The sequence below is a fragment of the Colias eurytheme genome, chromosome 29 (assembly GCF_061535395.1).
Source record: "Colias eurytheme isolate Ceu_HAF_F1 chromosome 29, ilColEury1 Martin Lab GWU primary, whole genome shotgun sequence".
Taxonomy (NCBI): domain Eukaryota; kingdom Metazoa; phylum Arthropoda; class Insecta; order Lepidoptera; family Pieridae; genus Colias; species Colias eurytheme.
The window spans coordinates 7,077,587-7,093,555 of NC_143008.1; the positions used below are offsets into that span (position 1 = coordinate 7,077,587).

A 15,969-nucleotide genomic window follows, 5' to 3' on the forward strand; every position below is an offset into this window, starting at 1 on the left:
TCCAACTTGTAATTTACAAGCGATTGAAATATTAGACTAGGGGCATGGGATCGATTCTTGTTGCTCATTTTAACCGCCTACGCCCTACAAAAAGGTACTTCTATTCATGTTTTTTTAAACGTTCTTAAATTTTAAATATAGATGTTTATATTAATTTTAAATATTTTTGCCTTTGTATAAATTTTCTTTTTATTTTTACCTTTATTAAGACCACAATGTATAAAGGGAAGGGACTGGCTTTCTTAACACAGGCTATGCCTAGCAAGAGAGCCAGAGCCTCATAACCAATATTGTATACCTATCCAAAAGGTGAAATAAAGATTTATTTATTTATTATTTATTTATTTATATGAATGGATAGTGTATGGATGTTTCTGTAGATATAACTGCACTAGCTTCATCTTTCGACTTTACCCGTGCATTGCTCCCCTTCTATTTTTCGTAACTTGATGAAAATATGTAGGTAGTTATGTACCTTGTTTTTAATTTTTTGAAAACAGAAAAAATATTTCAATGCGATCCTATAGTTCCTGATAGCTTATTCAAACAAACACAAAATAAATTTTCTATTCAATTTAAACTATAGATACTTTTCGACATCTAGTCTTAAATTAAGTAAATCTGTGGAAATAGACAGCTGATAAAATATATAGTTATTATAGCTTAGGCTATCTAACACGGAAATAATGTTTCAAATCGGACCAGTTGTTCCTGAGATTAGCGCGTTCAAACAAACAAACAAACAAACTCTTCAGCTTTACAATATTAGCATAGATTGGGATGAAAAATAGCAATGCTTCACAATACCATCTATCCCTACAAAATTCGTAATCTATTCATTATTTCATCGTAAATATAGCATCTTTCTCATTTACCATTTCAGTATGCAAACATAGATTTTCAACGAGAACACGATGCTGTTTCTAAGCAGTCTCTTATTCGGAATTAGGTCATAAGCCACAGCACACGATTGTGCTAACTTAGGTACCTAGTTTTATCTACCTACCTATTTTTTAAAAATGGCGGATTTTCGCGCCAAACTACAACTTTCGATTGTTTTTACGCCATTTATTTTTATTTCCCGTATTACTTATATTATGTTTGGTTAACCACAACGCAAAATAGTCATAAAACGTAATAATAAACAGAAACATTCACTCAATAGAACAGTTTTCTGAATAGTTCAACGGTAAATAACAATAAAATCAATTTAACTGATCTACATTGAAGCCGTGTCGATCACTTTCTTTTCTTTCATTCGGTAGTGCTTTTGTTAAAATCGAAAGAGGTTGCATTACGGTTTGGAGAAAAATTAATGCCACAGAATACGCTAACGCTTGAGAACAAGCTGCTCTAAATTTGCATGTCCCAAGTATTAAACTTATACGATAATAGAGGAATTTTTTTCTTTTAAATGCATTCATGATTTTCACTTTTTGTAAAACTTCTTTAGGTGCGTTGAGAGTAAAATTTTAAAGTGGCGTTATGGCAATTCCGCCATGTCATGGAGTAAGACGACGATTTTGGTATCTTTGAATCTTGCCAAAGAAGTTTCACTTCTGACACGTGTGCTCGGCACACACAGTCTTTTTTTTTCGTTCGAGAGCTGATATGTACATTAATTTCTTTGAACAATTTTCAACTGCCTTAAGAAAGGAGAAGATTCTCAATTCGACTAATTATTATTATTTTTGTTTGTAAGTAACTCAAACCCATTGGATTGAGTGAACTGTTTTTGATTATTTTTATTTTTATTTGCATGCTAGAGTGTCTATCGTGTGCTCTCATTCCACAGTTTAAAGGTAGATTTTTTGTTCATACCATCTATCACAATGCACTAAATTCGATAATAATTACTCAATCTTCATCCCCAGAAAAATCAGGGCATATAAAATATCACATATTAATTTTTCATCTGTCCACTTAATGTCAAACTATTTCGTATTACAAATCTGAATTTAATCTGTGCCCGTCGCGAGGGTTGCCAGGGTATAATACATCTCAAGTATGTAAGATAAATTGCAGATGTCCACACTGATTTATTGTAGGGCTTAACCTTAGTTCACACTGGCCAAATTACACTTGTAACTATATTTGCTGCGAATGTTTCGTATTTTGATGATGTATTATTTGAACACATGTAGATTCTAGAAGATACTATTACTTTAGATTGCTTCCTTATCTTTAAAAGAGGTTCTGGGTTTGAAAAGAAACCGAAAAAAAACTGTACTCAATTTTAAACTTAAACATCTAATAGAATGGCTAGGTGCTTAAATATAATAATTATTATATTATGTACTATATAACATTCATAATATTATGTATGTATGTACTGTTCTTTATTGGAAAACCCGGACAAAATAATTGTATTTTAAAGAATACTCGGAAAAGTCTTATTTTGTTTTTGATTATTATTAATTATTGGCAGTGTATTTTTTATTTTAATAAAAGAACAAATAAATGTTTTACCAGAAACAAGGAAAAGTCAGCAGCTGTTTCTTAGGAAATTTATATGACGTATTCCAACTTCAAGTTTAACAAGAAATCAACATATTAATTTACCACATCTCTATGGAAATATTAAATTAACAATATTTTTTATTGTTTATGGATATTCTCAATTACAAGGAACAAGGTATCTTCATGGAAAATGATTATTCTGCTTGCATTTTGGGCCTAAAATATATTAGATAATAATACGCAACCCCATATTTCATTAAAAAAGACAAGAACTTTGAACTTACGTACATATTTATTTTTATTTATTATTAATAAATCTATCAAGTGTATACGCATCTATAAGCTAAACAGAAAAGCCTTCTGCCTTTGTATCCCGGGTACTCCGGGTAGGTATTTATCAAAGAAGTTTTTTGACAGGAGATTAGCCGCCAAAAATTTTTCATCTTCCCGCGCTTTTATGGAAGTCCAAATAATAATTGCCGGTTCAGGTGAAATGATTTATAATGCATAATTAGCTTTAGTACAAGTTTAAGAACATAATTGATGGTCTTATTAATATCTTGAGCGAGAAAAAATTTAAATATTTTTGAACGAATAAAATTTAAAAATAGCCCGCACATATTTTGTAGGTACATAATTTTATAATGAACACAGTAGTAGCATACTATCCATACTAATATTATAAATGCGAAAGTAACTCTGTCTGTCTGTCTGTTACTCAATCACGCCTTAACTACTGAACCAATTTGCATGAAATTTGGTATAGAGATATTTTGATACCCGAGAAAGGACATAGGATAGGTTTTATCCCGGAAATCCTACGGGAACGGGTTATTCTTTGAAAACGCGGGCGAAGATCGGGCGGAAAGCTAGTTATATTAGTTTGCCTAAAGTACATAATACATATTATGTTCTTAAATGATATCGCCGAGGATTTGACACAAGCCGCCTTTGTCGCAAGCCGCCTCTGCGGCGATTGATGTTTTTGAGAATGTAAATAAACAGAATGGAAACAACCTTATATAACTCAATAAATCTTATATATAAAAATGAATCGCAAAATGTGTTGGTAAGCGCATAACTCGAGAACGGCTGAACCGATTTCGATAATTCTTTTTTTATTATATTCCTTGAAGTACGAGGATGGTTTTTATGTAGAGAAAACGTAAACATGTACCACGGGCGAGGCCGGGGCGAACCGCTAGTAAAGTATATTTTTAAATGTAGTTCCGTTTACCTATAAGTAGTATAAAATGAAATGAAAATACACAATTCCATTTGATTTAGCACTCATTATTTCTTAGCGTGACGTAAATGAATAAATACATCATTGTTATTAATTACGACAGATGTTAATTAAGTAAATATAATTATATGTATTAAGATGATTTAACAATCTTATAATATTCATGTACTTATTTACTTTGTTAGGATAATTACCTATTAAGTATAAATTTCAATAAAGTACAAACGAATTGGTAGATATTCCTTAATAGGAATACTATTTATGAAGAGAAATAATTTTTAGGCGCGTTGAGAGTAAAATTAGGCACAAAGTCACGTCATGGTAATACCGTCACGTCATGGAATAAGGAGACAATTTTGGTACAAGGCACAGTATTCGGCACACACGCTCGTCTTTTTTTTTAATAAGTCAATATATATACTTAATAAAAATATTTACCCTAAAATCATTGCCTAAAATACTATAAATAAATCAACACGGTCTGTTTAATCTGTTTGAATTTCTTTTTATTAAATACGAAGGTTATAAGGCGTGGTGCATGCAATTAAAACTATAAATATGCAATGATTACAAATCAATTGTTTACTACATCTTTGCAATTTTCCGTTTTGTTCGCAGGTATATTTCACTGCAATAAATAACAACCTACACGTGTTATATACGCTACAATGAAAAACTTGTATATATTAAAAACAATAAACTCGTGTCTGGAAAAGTGTAGGCTACACGGAAAAGTTTTACCTTTTTAAAAAGGCGGACATTTTAAAACTACCATAAAACTGATACAAGTTTAAGTAAACAAACGGCAACTAGTGTTCTAGTAAATTAATTATAACTTTAAAGTACTTTATTGAAGTTATTTTTATAACAAAGCTTTCAGTGTTCTTAATATAAATGAATGCGCGCCATTAAAATTGAATTATGATTGACCAATGACAATCATCTATCACCTACGCGTTCACCTGTCAAAACAAAATTAAAAACAAAAACCATAGAAGGAAAAAAGCGAAAAAGTTTTTTTAACAAAACTCAAATGTATTATGATAATAAAATGATAGCATTCTTTGAAGTGTAAGAAATTTATTGTTATTCGCTATCAATTGATATAATATCTTGAATTGCATTGAAAACCACACCAAAATACAGTTTTTCAAACTGGCCGTTTGGAACGCGAACGGTACCATCGAGTGTTATGGCGCGCGTTTTTCATTTGTTTTTATTATTTGACTAGAAAGCGTTTGACGCGGATTATTCGCTGTCGCCGTGCTTATTGAGGCGTGGTGTTGCGTAATTTTATAAGTTTAGTGGTAGTTTGTTTGGTGTAGTGTTAAAATGATGGTGTATTCTAGCGGTGCGCTTGGCGGTCTGGAGATGGTGGACGGCGAGTTAGCGGCGCACGTCTTGAGTGCGCAGGCTGCCGCACATGCCGCAGCCACCGCTGCCGCGCATCAGCAGCAGCAGCAAATGGCAGTGCAACAGATCAGTAAGTAACACACTTCCAATAAGATGTAGTTTTCAGTTATGATTTGCTAAAATTCAAATGTTTTTGTTTGAAGCGCGTTTAGTGTTTCGCAGAAATGATCAATGAGCTATTTTATATTTTAATAATTGTATAGTCAGATCAAATAACATCTTAAGTTTCAGTCTCTCATTCAATATATTTTAAATCAGTGTTTCTATATGTGATAAGTTCTAAAGGAATAATATTAATTTTATTTATCAACATCATTATTACCTTCATTAAAAATTCAGTAGATACCCTCATTGTACATCAGTTCTTTAAATTGTTACCTACTTTAGCTGAAAGGGATATGGAAATCATACTTTGTGTTTTGAATGTTTGTTATTTGTTATTTCTGTAATTATAACTTATAAGCTAACTGAAACAAATGATCTCTTTATTGTATAAAAGTTGTGCAAAGCTTTCAATTCACTGCATTAGAAAGTACCTTAGATATAAGACAAAAATTATCCAAAAATGTGATTATTTGCTGTTGCTAGTCTCTTAAACTGCTCTACCAATTTTAAAGAGGTTGCTGTGAAGACTTTCTTTTGGACAAAACTGTTACCTCGAAAGAAAACTATTATTACCTAGAAAGTAAACTTTTATTAATATGAATATTTAGTAAGGTATGTCATCACTAAATTGTATGAATCTGTTAGATGCCTTAATCAAATTGTAATTAACTGTATCTATGAATTTATAGCTCGACTCGAAAGCTCATAAATGAAAAACCACTGGACTAATAACATGAAATAATATTTATTTAAGTCTGGCTTCTTCCCATGTCCTTTTCAGCTTAATATGTATAAAAAGTTGTACTTGATGAAGCTGTTTCTATTTTTTGAGATCTCATAGTATTTGTGCATGCATGTCCAAACATACAGACAAGCCAGTTTCCATCAATTCAATTAATTATTTATGTTTATAAAACAAGTCTGTACTCGTTACAAATACATACATCCCTCACTATCAATCATAAAATCAACTATGAAAATTTTTATATAATGTTTCTGCCCCATACCCCACATGGCAACAGCATTTCGCTTTTCACAAACTTTAAATTTCACATTAATATTAGTAGTAGCATATATAGATTACGCATGAACACCACTCTTCCAGAAACGTCACCCTCATCAGGCCGCTCATCACCAGTACCAAACAACGCAGGCAGCACATCCCCGTCACCGAGCAAGCTGTTTGTCGGTGGCCTCAGCTGGCAGACGAGCTCGGAGAAACTGAGAGAATACTTTGCCATGTTTGGCGCGGTGACGGACGTGCTGATTATGAAGGATCCTGTGACGCAGGTGAGCGAATGGTTTGAGGAGCGAGGGTAGGGTAATGTGGATGTATATCTGTTATTAGGCAGGATTTGGCTAGGAAGATAAATGTTTAAGATCCTTGAATGTTATTACAGATTTTTTTATAGGTGAATATACCCTTTAAAAATCAACTATATGCAATAAAGATGCCTCATAGTAAATGCGGAATTTATATAATGAACAATGATACAGGAATTACTAAATTAACCAACTTCAAGGAAGAGGGTGATTAATTTAACTTTTTTTTTGTTTGTTTGTTTATTACATACTACACAAGTACAGAAATGACTACAAATTTTAGCAAAATTAACCCAAACTTATAGTTTAAGAGCATAATTAAATTTTTGGTGTCATTTTTTTTCTTTTATTTTTATAAATAATTAATTATATGAAGGTTTTTGGTTTTACAAATAAATTGAAATTAATATTTTTGTTCCTGTATTAATGTTTGAAATTTATTAATTTTAATTTTGTTAATTTTATAAGCTTAGGATAGTTCAGTATGGATTGTGATAATGTCTCATAGTATACAGGGTTAAAAATTTTTAAAGTAATTTTAGACTAAAGATAGGCAGAAATTACCTTTTTACACTTCATAATATTATGTTGAAATGCATTCTAAAGCTACAGGGAACAAAAAAGTCCTTGGCGAAAAAGCCCCATAACAAATATGTGTGTTTAATATTTTAAATAAATAAAAAAATCAGGAAAAATAATCTAGTATTTATTTCAAAAAATTGTGTACAAAAGTTTATTTGAAAAAATGTCTTTAAAAACATAATTTAACATTTTAACTGCAAGACAGCAAATATTACCTGTGTGTCGCTATACCAAAAAAGAGGTAAAAATTCAATTGCCATATACAAAAAACCACCCCTCATGTATGCAATAAGACATTATCACACTCAACAATGAATACACACAATAATATGTACAAATATATTAATTTTCTGTTAAAAACCATCAGCTGTAAATGATTTCGACACGGCGATCAGCACTCGGGTCAGTGACCGATATTTTGACTTAGGTCTGGTAATAGGTAGTCTAACGTCTTGATCTAGGTATATGGTGCGTGGATGTGGCGTAAACAAAACTAGGTAGGTTTTTTTTAGAATTTTTTTTGGGTTTTATGAGGGTACCTGTATGCCCAGTGAAGGCAAAAATCATTTTTTTTGTTTTTTGAGGGTACATTGCCCAGTCAAGGCAAAACTTTTGATGCTCTGAAGAATTACGCGTTCGTAAAATTACTAATAGTAATTTATAAAGGTACTAAATATGGTTAAAACGTGGGAGTTTGTTCTTTTTAAAGGTATTTTTTTTTGTATTTGTGATTTTAATTTTTTCGCCTATTTTCCCTCTTTGTAAAGAATTAAGCTTTAGTTGTTATTTTTGACGTGTAATGATGGAGTAATAATAACAGAGACTAAATTTTCAAGTGAGTTATCGATTTTTTTTTTGCTCAAAGGTTTAATTTTGAATTTACAAAGTTTTGTTTATGCCACTGTAGACATATAGTTGGGCTATTTATGTAATAAAATGGGTATTAAGTAAAAACACTGGCATGCTAGAGTCACTAACATTATAACATATAGATCGAGATAGGCATAGACTACTCTCTTCCGAACTACGGTAGTTTCTCTTGGTGTTGCCATCTTCAAAAATCAGTCCACTATTTTTATTTTTTCTGTATTTTCATATCTTTTCCTTTATTTACATTATACGTATTATATTCTCGTATTTTCGAACTTCTTCTCATTCTGTACATAAGTTGATGTATTTAAAAACACAAAAATATGTAGTTAACTATAATCTTACACTTATGTAGAACATTTTATTCTTTGTAAGCAATGACAATACTCTTATAAGTATGTAGTATATTTTTGTCTCTCTGTACACACAACTTCTAAAAAGATGGTGGATTCATATTTTCAATCACTTATTTTATGGCAACATTATTTTCCGTTTTTTATTATATTATTAGTAATAGCTATATTTTCGTGTGTTTGAGATTAACATTAATACAGATTAGCAAAACGTGTAATTAGCATAGATGGAATATAACACTTGTAAATTTCTCCTAAAATGGTAGAAAATATATGGTGCTCGGTAGGATTATTTCTAGTCACGGTATCGAGCTAGAGCGTTAGACATGTTTGGGTTTTGAATAAAATCGATATTGTATTTCCATAGATTTTGGTTTTAACAGTAATTCACATATAGTACCTACTAATAATATTTTTCAAACTACCTCCATGGAAACACTTCGAAGTTAGACACGACTAATATTTAGTTTGTAATATGAAGCATGAACGTAAATCCCGTAAAACCCTTGAGATTACAAGAATAAGTACAGTAGGTTGTGTATCTTAGGTGTTGTCCCTTTAGTATAAACGTAAATACGCGTGCTTTGCAAAAACGGACGGTTACATACGCTACAGTTTTAGATCAAGCTAAAGATCGCCAGGAGCGTAATCGGTTCGTGTGATGCTTATAATGTACGCGTGTGTAACTAGGATTTTTGTATTGCACTTTTTTTGACGCCCGAATTTTTTTGGTAGTATGACGTTTCGATATATTCCAAATGTGTTAAATATGCATTTCAAAGCTAATAGTGGTTTTTAGTAATTATATAGACGTTTGGGCGCATACTACTAAAGTAATTCGGGCAAGTAGAGGGCATACTAATAGAAAGCCGCGCGCAGCGCTCGCGCGGCTTCGGCTTCATCACGTTCCAGGAGGCCGCGTCCGTGGACAAGGTGCTGGCGGTGCCCGTGCACACGCTGGACGGCAAGCGCATCGACCCCAAGCACGCGACGCCCAAGTCTGCGCCCAAGCCGGCCAAGACGAAGAAGATATTCGTCGGCGGCGTCGGTCAGGACACGTCCGCGGAGGAGGTCCGCGCCTACTTCTCGCAGTTCGGCCTCGTCGAGGACGCCGTCATGCTCATGGATCAACAGACTAAACGCCACCGCGGCTTCGGCTTCGTGACTTTCCATTCGGAGGAGGCGGTTGAGCGAGTGTGCGATATACATTTCCACACAATCAAGAACAAGAAGGTGGAGTGCAAGCGCGCGCAGCCCAAGGAGGCGGTGGGGGGGACGGGCGCGGGGCTGGCGCTGGCCAAGCGGCTGGTGCTGCGGCCCGGGCGCGGGCTGGTGTACGGCGGCGGCGTGCCGGCCTACCGCTACGCGCCGTACGCGCTGCCGGCCGCGCTGCCGCCCGCGCCCGCGCCGCAGCTGCCGCAGTTCGGCGCCGCCTACTCGCTGGCCGGCGTCGACATGTCCTCCTTCCAGGGCGTCGACTGGAGCGCCGTGTACGGCGTGCCCATGTACATCTAGGCGAGCGACCTTCCCCGCCCAGCGTGTACGGCGTGCCCGTGTACATCTAGGCCAGCGTGTACGGCGTGCCCATGTACATTTAGGCGCTGAGTCACTACCCCGGCCCCGCGCATCGAAGATCTCAGATATTTCGTAAAGCCTAATGCATACGTAACGATGTATCGTAGCGATAAATATGTGCAGACCAGTTTGCGCAGTTCTATCGATCGTGTGTATGAAAAATCGATGATCTTAAGGTAATACACACGATCGATAAAACTGCGCAAACTGGTCTGCACAGATTTATCGCTACGATAAATCGTTACGTATGTATGAGGCTTTAGTTGAACTCGACTAATCTCCCGACTCGACTCCCGCTTTGCGTCTCGTAGGAGCGCGTGTCTCGGCCGTTTTTGTTTGTTAGTCTCCGCGGCGGTCGGACCTCGCGTGGCGGTCGCGGCCCCCGTATCAGTATTATAGTTCCGTGCCATTGCGACACACTAAATTGTGCCAAACCGTATGTATGTACGTTTAGTTTTGGATGACGCGGCGCGGCGCCGACTCGACCCGCCGTTTTATACACGGTTTGACGTTTAATTGTGCACTCGAAGGGAATGTAGGTCGCGATCCGCGTCGTTTGAAAATGAGGGTACACGTAGATGGAACGTCTGCGGCTCGATCGCTCGGTCGGGTCGAGTGACGTCACGCCGCGAGCCTGTGACGTCACGCGGGTCCGCCGCGAGCTCACCACTCATACATATCTAACCGAAAAAGCAATCATTTATATGCCATTGTATGATGTAGACGACGCCCACGCTGACGCGATTCTTGAGATGGCGGACGTCGTCAATTATTTATTTTATGTTTAGTGTTAATGTTGCCAAATATATTGTGTGTCTGCTCTTGCTCATGTGATTGTATTATGATTAGGTTTTCGATAAAGGCTATAAGTATTTGTATACTACCTTCATTTTAACGATTTTAAGTGGTAAATTTTACAAAGAAGACTTGTTTTGCTAGAGCGAAAGAAATAGCTAGCAGTTTTAAAACAAATTTGTTCAAGGGAATTCCATTGAAGTATGTACTTACATCAGTGTAAAATATTCAACTACCTTCGAAATTACAAAAAAGTAAAATTACGAAACGTTGCGATTATTATAATCTCTTGAATGACTATATCTATTGTGCTAGTCAAAATATACCGCAGAAGTAAAACTGAATATAGAAAAAAATGTTCCTACAATATTGCAAACTACCTCCTCATACTTCAACGTAAAGGTAGTGTTTTTTGATGTGATTAAAGCATTTGTGCAATAAGTGAATCTCAATTATACATCATATCTTAAATTTAGTGTTATTTCAAAGCCTTAGAGAGAGGCTATGTGCCATCTCAAGAATCGTGTAAGCTCGGCTTATCAATTTTGATTTGAAGACCACGACTGTGTTTTGGTTTTAGATTTTTCTTTATATTGTTTTAATGTGTTTTTATCCATCGATTTTCACCTCTGCTCAATCGACCGCGTGCACGCACTCAAAACTATACAACTTATATAAAATGTTTATTGAATGAAAAAAAATTAAAAAATGAAGGTAGATCGATAAATTCGGATAATTATACAGTTCACATAAAATTAGCTAGAAGAAATATCTATTAAAATTAATAATTCGTCACTTTAAAACAATATATATGTATATCTATTTAGATAGATTTTGATGTGTCATAATTGCAGAAATTTTAAAACTACCCGCATTTATCTAAAACCAGAGGCAGTCTGGTCTTCTGGCCGTGGGTTGTCATAGTTAAGTAACTCGGAATGCTACTAACACCTATAATGTACGATGACAATAAGCTAAGTATTATAACAGCTATAGTCTGCACCTGTCTTTGCCTGGTCTCAACACTTGCGCCAAAATTTCCACCGAAGCGAGCTGGTCCTTGCCTATTTGATTATTTTGCGGGTAAGTATTGTACGGTAAGTGGGTTTGTCGGGTAATTGCGTGGTTTTCATGTATTTATTTATATTTTTAAGATACGCGAAGTATTAAAGTATTAGTATTATGTATTGTATGCATGTGTGCAGGTTTGATTATATCTCGGACGAGCCCACGCCGTTTGTCGTGTGTACTTAACTTCATAGTGGTAGTTAGAACCTAATACTTAAAGCAATACTCGAATATTTATACTCTGTGATTAGACAAGTATTATTAAAAGACGATTGATGGTTGTGTTCGTGCAATTTCTAGGTTTAAGTCGAAATTACCTTGGACTTGGTCCCTTCAGTATTCTCCTTGGAACTTAGTACTTAATTGTCATTTTTTATATTTTCTAGATGTGGGTAGTTTGATGAAACTTCCTATGGTAATGTTATGGGGTTATTTTTACCTTTGTCGCAAAGGGGATGGCTTCGTTAAACATTAAAGATAGGTGGCGCTACTAGCATTTTATAAAAAAAAATTGCATGCTTATTTATCAAACTACCTTGTGTGTAAAGTAAACTACTGAAAAAGTGTTGCTCAATTAAAAAAATATCAAATAAAGACCGCGTCTTACATATTTAAAAAATGGTTTCAATATAATGTGCATAAAATGTATACTTAAATTTTCTTGAAAAGATGACGTAATATGCATTACAAGTTGACTAGTGGCGCCATCTATTCAAAGCTTTTCGTCTATTCTACGTTTCAAACTAAGTAAGAAAGACGTCATATAATTTGACATACTTATTATAGTCTTAATATACCTTATATTTATCTTTGGATATCCTTTTATTAGTACTATTTTCGTGATTAAATTCTTGCCGCTATTAATTTTTTGTTAATGGCAACCCCTAGCAATAATGATTGGTCTTGCCAGACTATCACCAGGCAGAGACAGGTGGTTATGTAGAGCCAATGCATGCGGCAGCTTTTCGACCACATTCCTATATTAGGTCGATTCACTTATAACGTAGCCCTGGTTTGCTTGACTTAATGACAGTTGCATAGATAATATAAATTACGTGCATATCCATACCAGTGATTTGTTTTAAATGTTCGTGTCATCTTCTTGGATTGAGTGTTGCCACTGTTTTAATATAATTCCACAAATCGGGGCTACCATAGCTATAAATTCACATGTATACACATACCCTTATTATTAGCAGTATTCTTATTATTATAAGTAGGCTAGAACCTTCTGAGATTTGACGCGCCGCCGCGGTTTTGTGTCGATATAAAATTACTCTTAAATGATATTATAACTTGACGTGTGTGGTCACAAATTTTAAATGTTCGTGTTAAATGTTAGATTTCCATTGATAATTATCTCATAAACACGAAATCGCGACGGTCGCAATGGTAACACCTTTTGTATATTATTATTTTTCCCAAATTTCTCAGTATTAGACGGTTTTGAATTGTGACGTCACTGACCCCTCCGCGGTCAACCGTCGAGTGTCGCCAAATGCCACACTGGCGGTTTGCCCATAAAATTTTATGTACTTAATTTTTTTTAATATGTATGAGGTTCCCACGAAAGGTGGCAACCCCACAGCCTAACATAGTTTATTTATATTTTTTTAATACACCTGTATTAGTTAGGTAACAGTGGAGTTTTGAGGTATGTTAGAAGTAGTGTTTATTTAGTCTGCTCGTGAGTAACCTGTAATTGAGCACCTAGATTGTGTCATTACATTGAATAATATTAGAATTGTGTGTTTTATTTCATAGATCCGAGGGTTTTCACGGGTTACCTATAGCTTATGCACGTTGGGTTCAGCAGTAGATGATCATGTAGTGCGACACCTTCGCCGTGAAGGAGTGGGGTCTTGTCGATAGCATGGTACCGTAGTATCTCGTGACTAACACTGAGCTCGGGTCGGCATGGAGTGCGCGAGGACTTGCATCTTCCAATGTCACTGTCAATTGTTACAGGCGTTTGCCACACTTTGGTTGTGAACCGTGCTATTGCGGCGACGTAGCCACGTAGCGTAGACCTATGTAGTACGCTTCGCTTGAGGCCTTCAGTCTTCCGTTGAATCTGATTTGCCAAAAACGGGCCAAACGCATTTTGCTCAAGGGCGGAGGCGACTCTTTTCAAATGTTAAACTCAATGTGTTGCCAGTTTGCCAAAATTCAGAGTAGAATAAGATTAAGACAATAATGAGAATGGATTGCCACTGATTTGTTGCCATGACGAAACGTTAATTTTCTAGTCATTTTAATTAGGTTCCTCGAGGTGGCGACGATTTGGACGGAATCCTAGAGTCTTTATCTTGCTCATCTTCTCGCCTGACTCGTATCGTATCGACCGCTTGCGCAGTAGTGACGTGCCACAGCACGAGCACAGGACATCACTACGGTGGTGTCTATGCTTACGCGTATCCAGTTACTCTGGACCAATGTTATATTCGTTAAGGTTATACATAAATGGTTTAATATACAACTTTTTGATCAGTATAATATAATAATGTTACAAGAAATATCTTAAATTACGTTGTGTGTTTTCGGCAGATGCTAGTGTAGTGTGTAGAGTAGTGTTTTGAAGATTTACATAATATATGGTGTAAGGATAACTCGAAAGCAATAATTATGATAACCGCTGTGTATGATAAGACATCGCAAGGCACTGGTGGCAGGACACAGAGCGTAGATGAATTATTATACACCTGCATATTATAATATTTTTGTAATATAGGTCGATGTATTCAGTAGCGGGTATATGTATTTTTATCTGACATGTGTTAAGGTTCAGTAGTCGTTCGCCGCTTGGGGCGTGCGGTCGTGTTCGCTCAACGAATCGTGCGCTGTACTCACTCTCCTAGTGCACTGCGCGTTCCTGTAAGGCAACGAGAGTGTTATCGCTATTGATATTTAAATATTTTCACTGTCAGAGAAATATTTTAGCATATTCACAGCTTGGAAGTTGTAATTTTGATACGTATCTAGAAATATATTGTCGACTAATTGATTGTGAAATACTGTTTCTTGCCCACGATTAAGATTGATTTTTATTTATTTGGTAACTTATTTTATCAGTATTTAGTCATATTCTTTGTAGTTCGTAGCTAGTTTTAAAACTCTGACAGTATATGAGTATAACTAGAATAGTGGCTGTATTAAACGACATTCCTTTATTTATTTAAAAGGCATTTTGTAGTAGAATTATATAAAAATATAAAGTATGTACTATAGTGTAGACATGGGCTGTTTTCTCATCACCGACTGCTACTAGAATAAATTGTGCAATACTGATGATTATGTATTATCTGCGAGTAGCGGGACAATTGGGTTTAGTTGTGTAGATAATTATGGTAAATAATATCGAAATTGATCCAAAACATAGACTTACTGAGGTCTTACTTGTAAACTTTCTTAGTCTATGGTCTATCCAATGATTGTTTTGTCTCTTTCACTCTATATTAAGGGAATGTGATGAAACACTGATTAGCAAAGATACAGATTATTAAAGTTTTTAAGTAAGCGTGTTTAAATTGGAATGAAATTATTGGTACCTTAAGTAACGAGATTCAAGTCTATGTGGGTGGATGTCATGGCTCTAATTATGCTTTATTTGGATAAGTTCATATTTGATAGTTATCCAGTCTACTATATTATTATGTAGTGTACGCCTCGTGACGTGGCGTCTTAGGATGGTACGTTACTAGCGGGTTAGAGGGCCGCGCGCCTCCATAAAGCCTAATGGATCATCTTCACTTAGTTGATTATTAGAAATAAATGGTAACAAAACACAGTCGATCTTTCATTTATCGCTTTTTCCGTACCTAATTTGACTACGTAGAAGCTTTTCCGGACATGGCGTCATTAGATTTGGAAGATAGTTTGAGTATAGTGTGAATAACCGAACACTTGCATGAGCGCGGCGGAGTTAGAAGATTGCATGATCAGGCCCGGCGGAGCGGCGACGAAGAGCGAAGACCATTCCATAGACAATACCGGACTCCGAGTATTGTCTCCACCCGCAGCTGTTATTTATGCTTCATTTATTTTTACTACCCTCTAGTAAAGTGCATCCCAGTATATAGACTTGTAGCAATAGCGATGGTTTTGGGTGCTGGGTTTTTCAGAGTACATACGTAGTTTGATAGTTTAGTTTTTTTATTGAAATGTGATTTGGAGACGACT

The 15,969-nt window shown here is 35.5% G+C and overlaps 1 protein-coding gene across 2 annotated transcripts in view; it reads left to right on the plus strand.

The window, feature by feature from the left end:
- LOC149896362 (RNA-binding protein Musashi homolog Rbp6-like) overlaps positions 1–15,577 on the plus strand; it is a 117,894-nt gene extending 102,317 nt beyond the window's left edge. Inside the window, exons 2-5 of one of the 2 annotated variants that reach the window (XM_090118210.1) lie at positions 5,056–5,189; positions 6,330–6,514; positions 9,232–9,867; positions 9,918–15,577. In XM_090118210.1, the coding sequence (XP_089974336.1) occupies positions 5,056–5,189; positions 6,330–6,514; positions 9,232–9,867 (955 nt within the window). In that variant the 3' untranslated portion in view covers positions 9,918–15,577. Of the gene's footprint in view, positions 1–5,055; positions 5,190–6,329; positions 6,515–9,231 lie in introns of both variants that reach the window. The other variant, XM_090118208.1, reaches the window with a different exon arrangement.
- Positions 15,578–15,969: the final 392 nt, after the last annotated feature.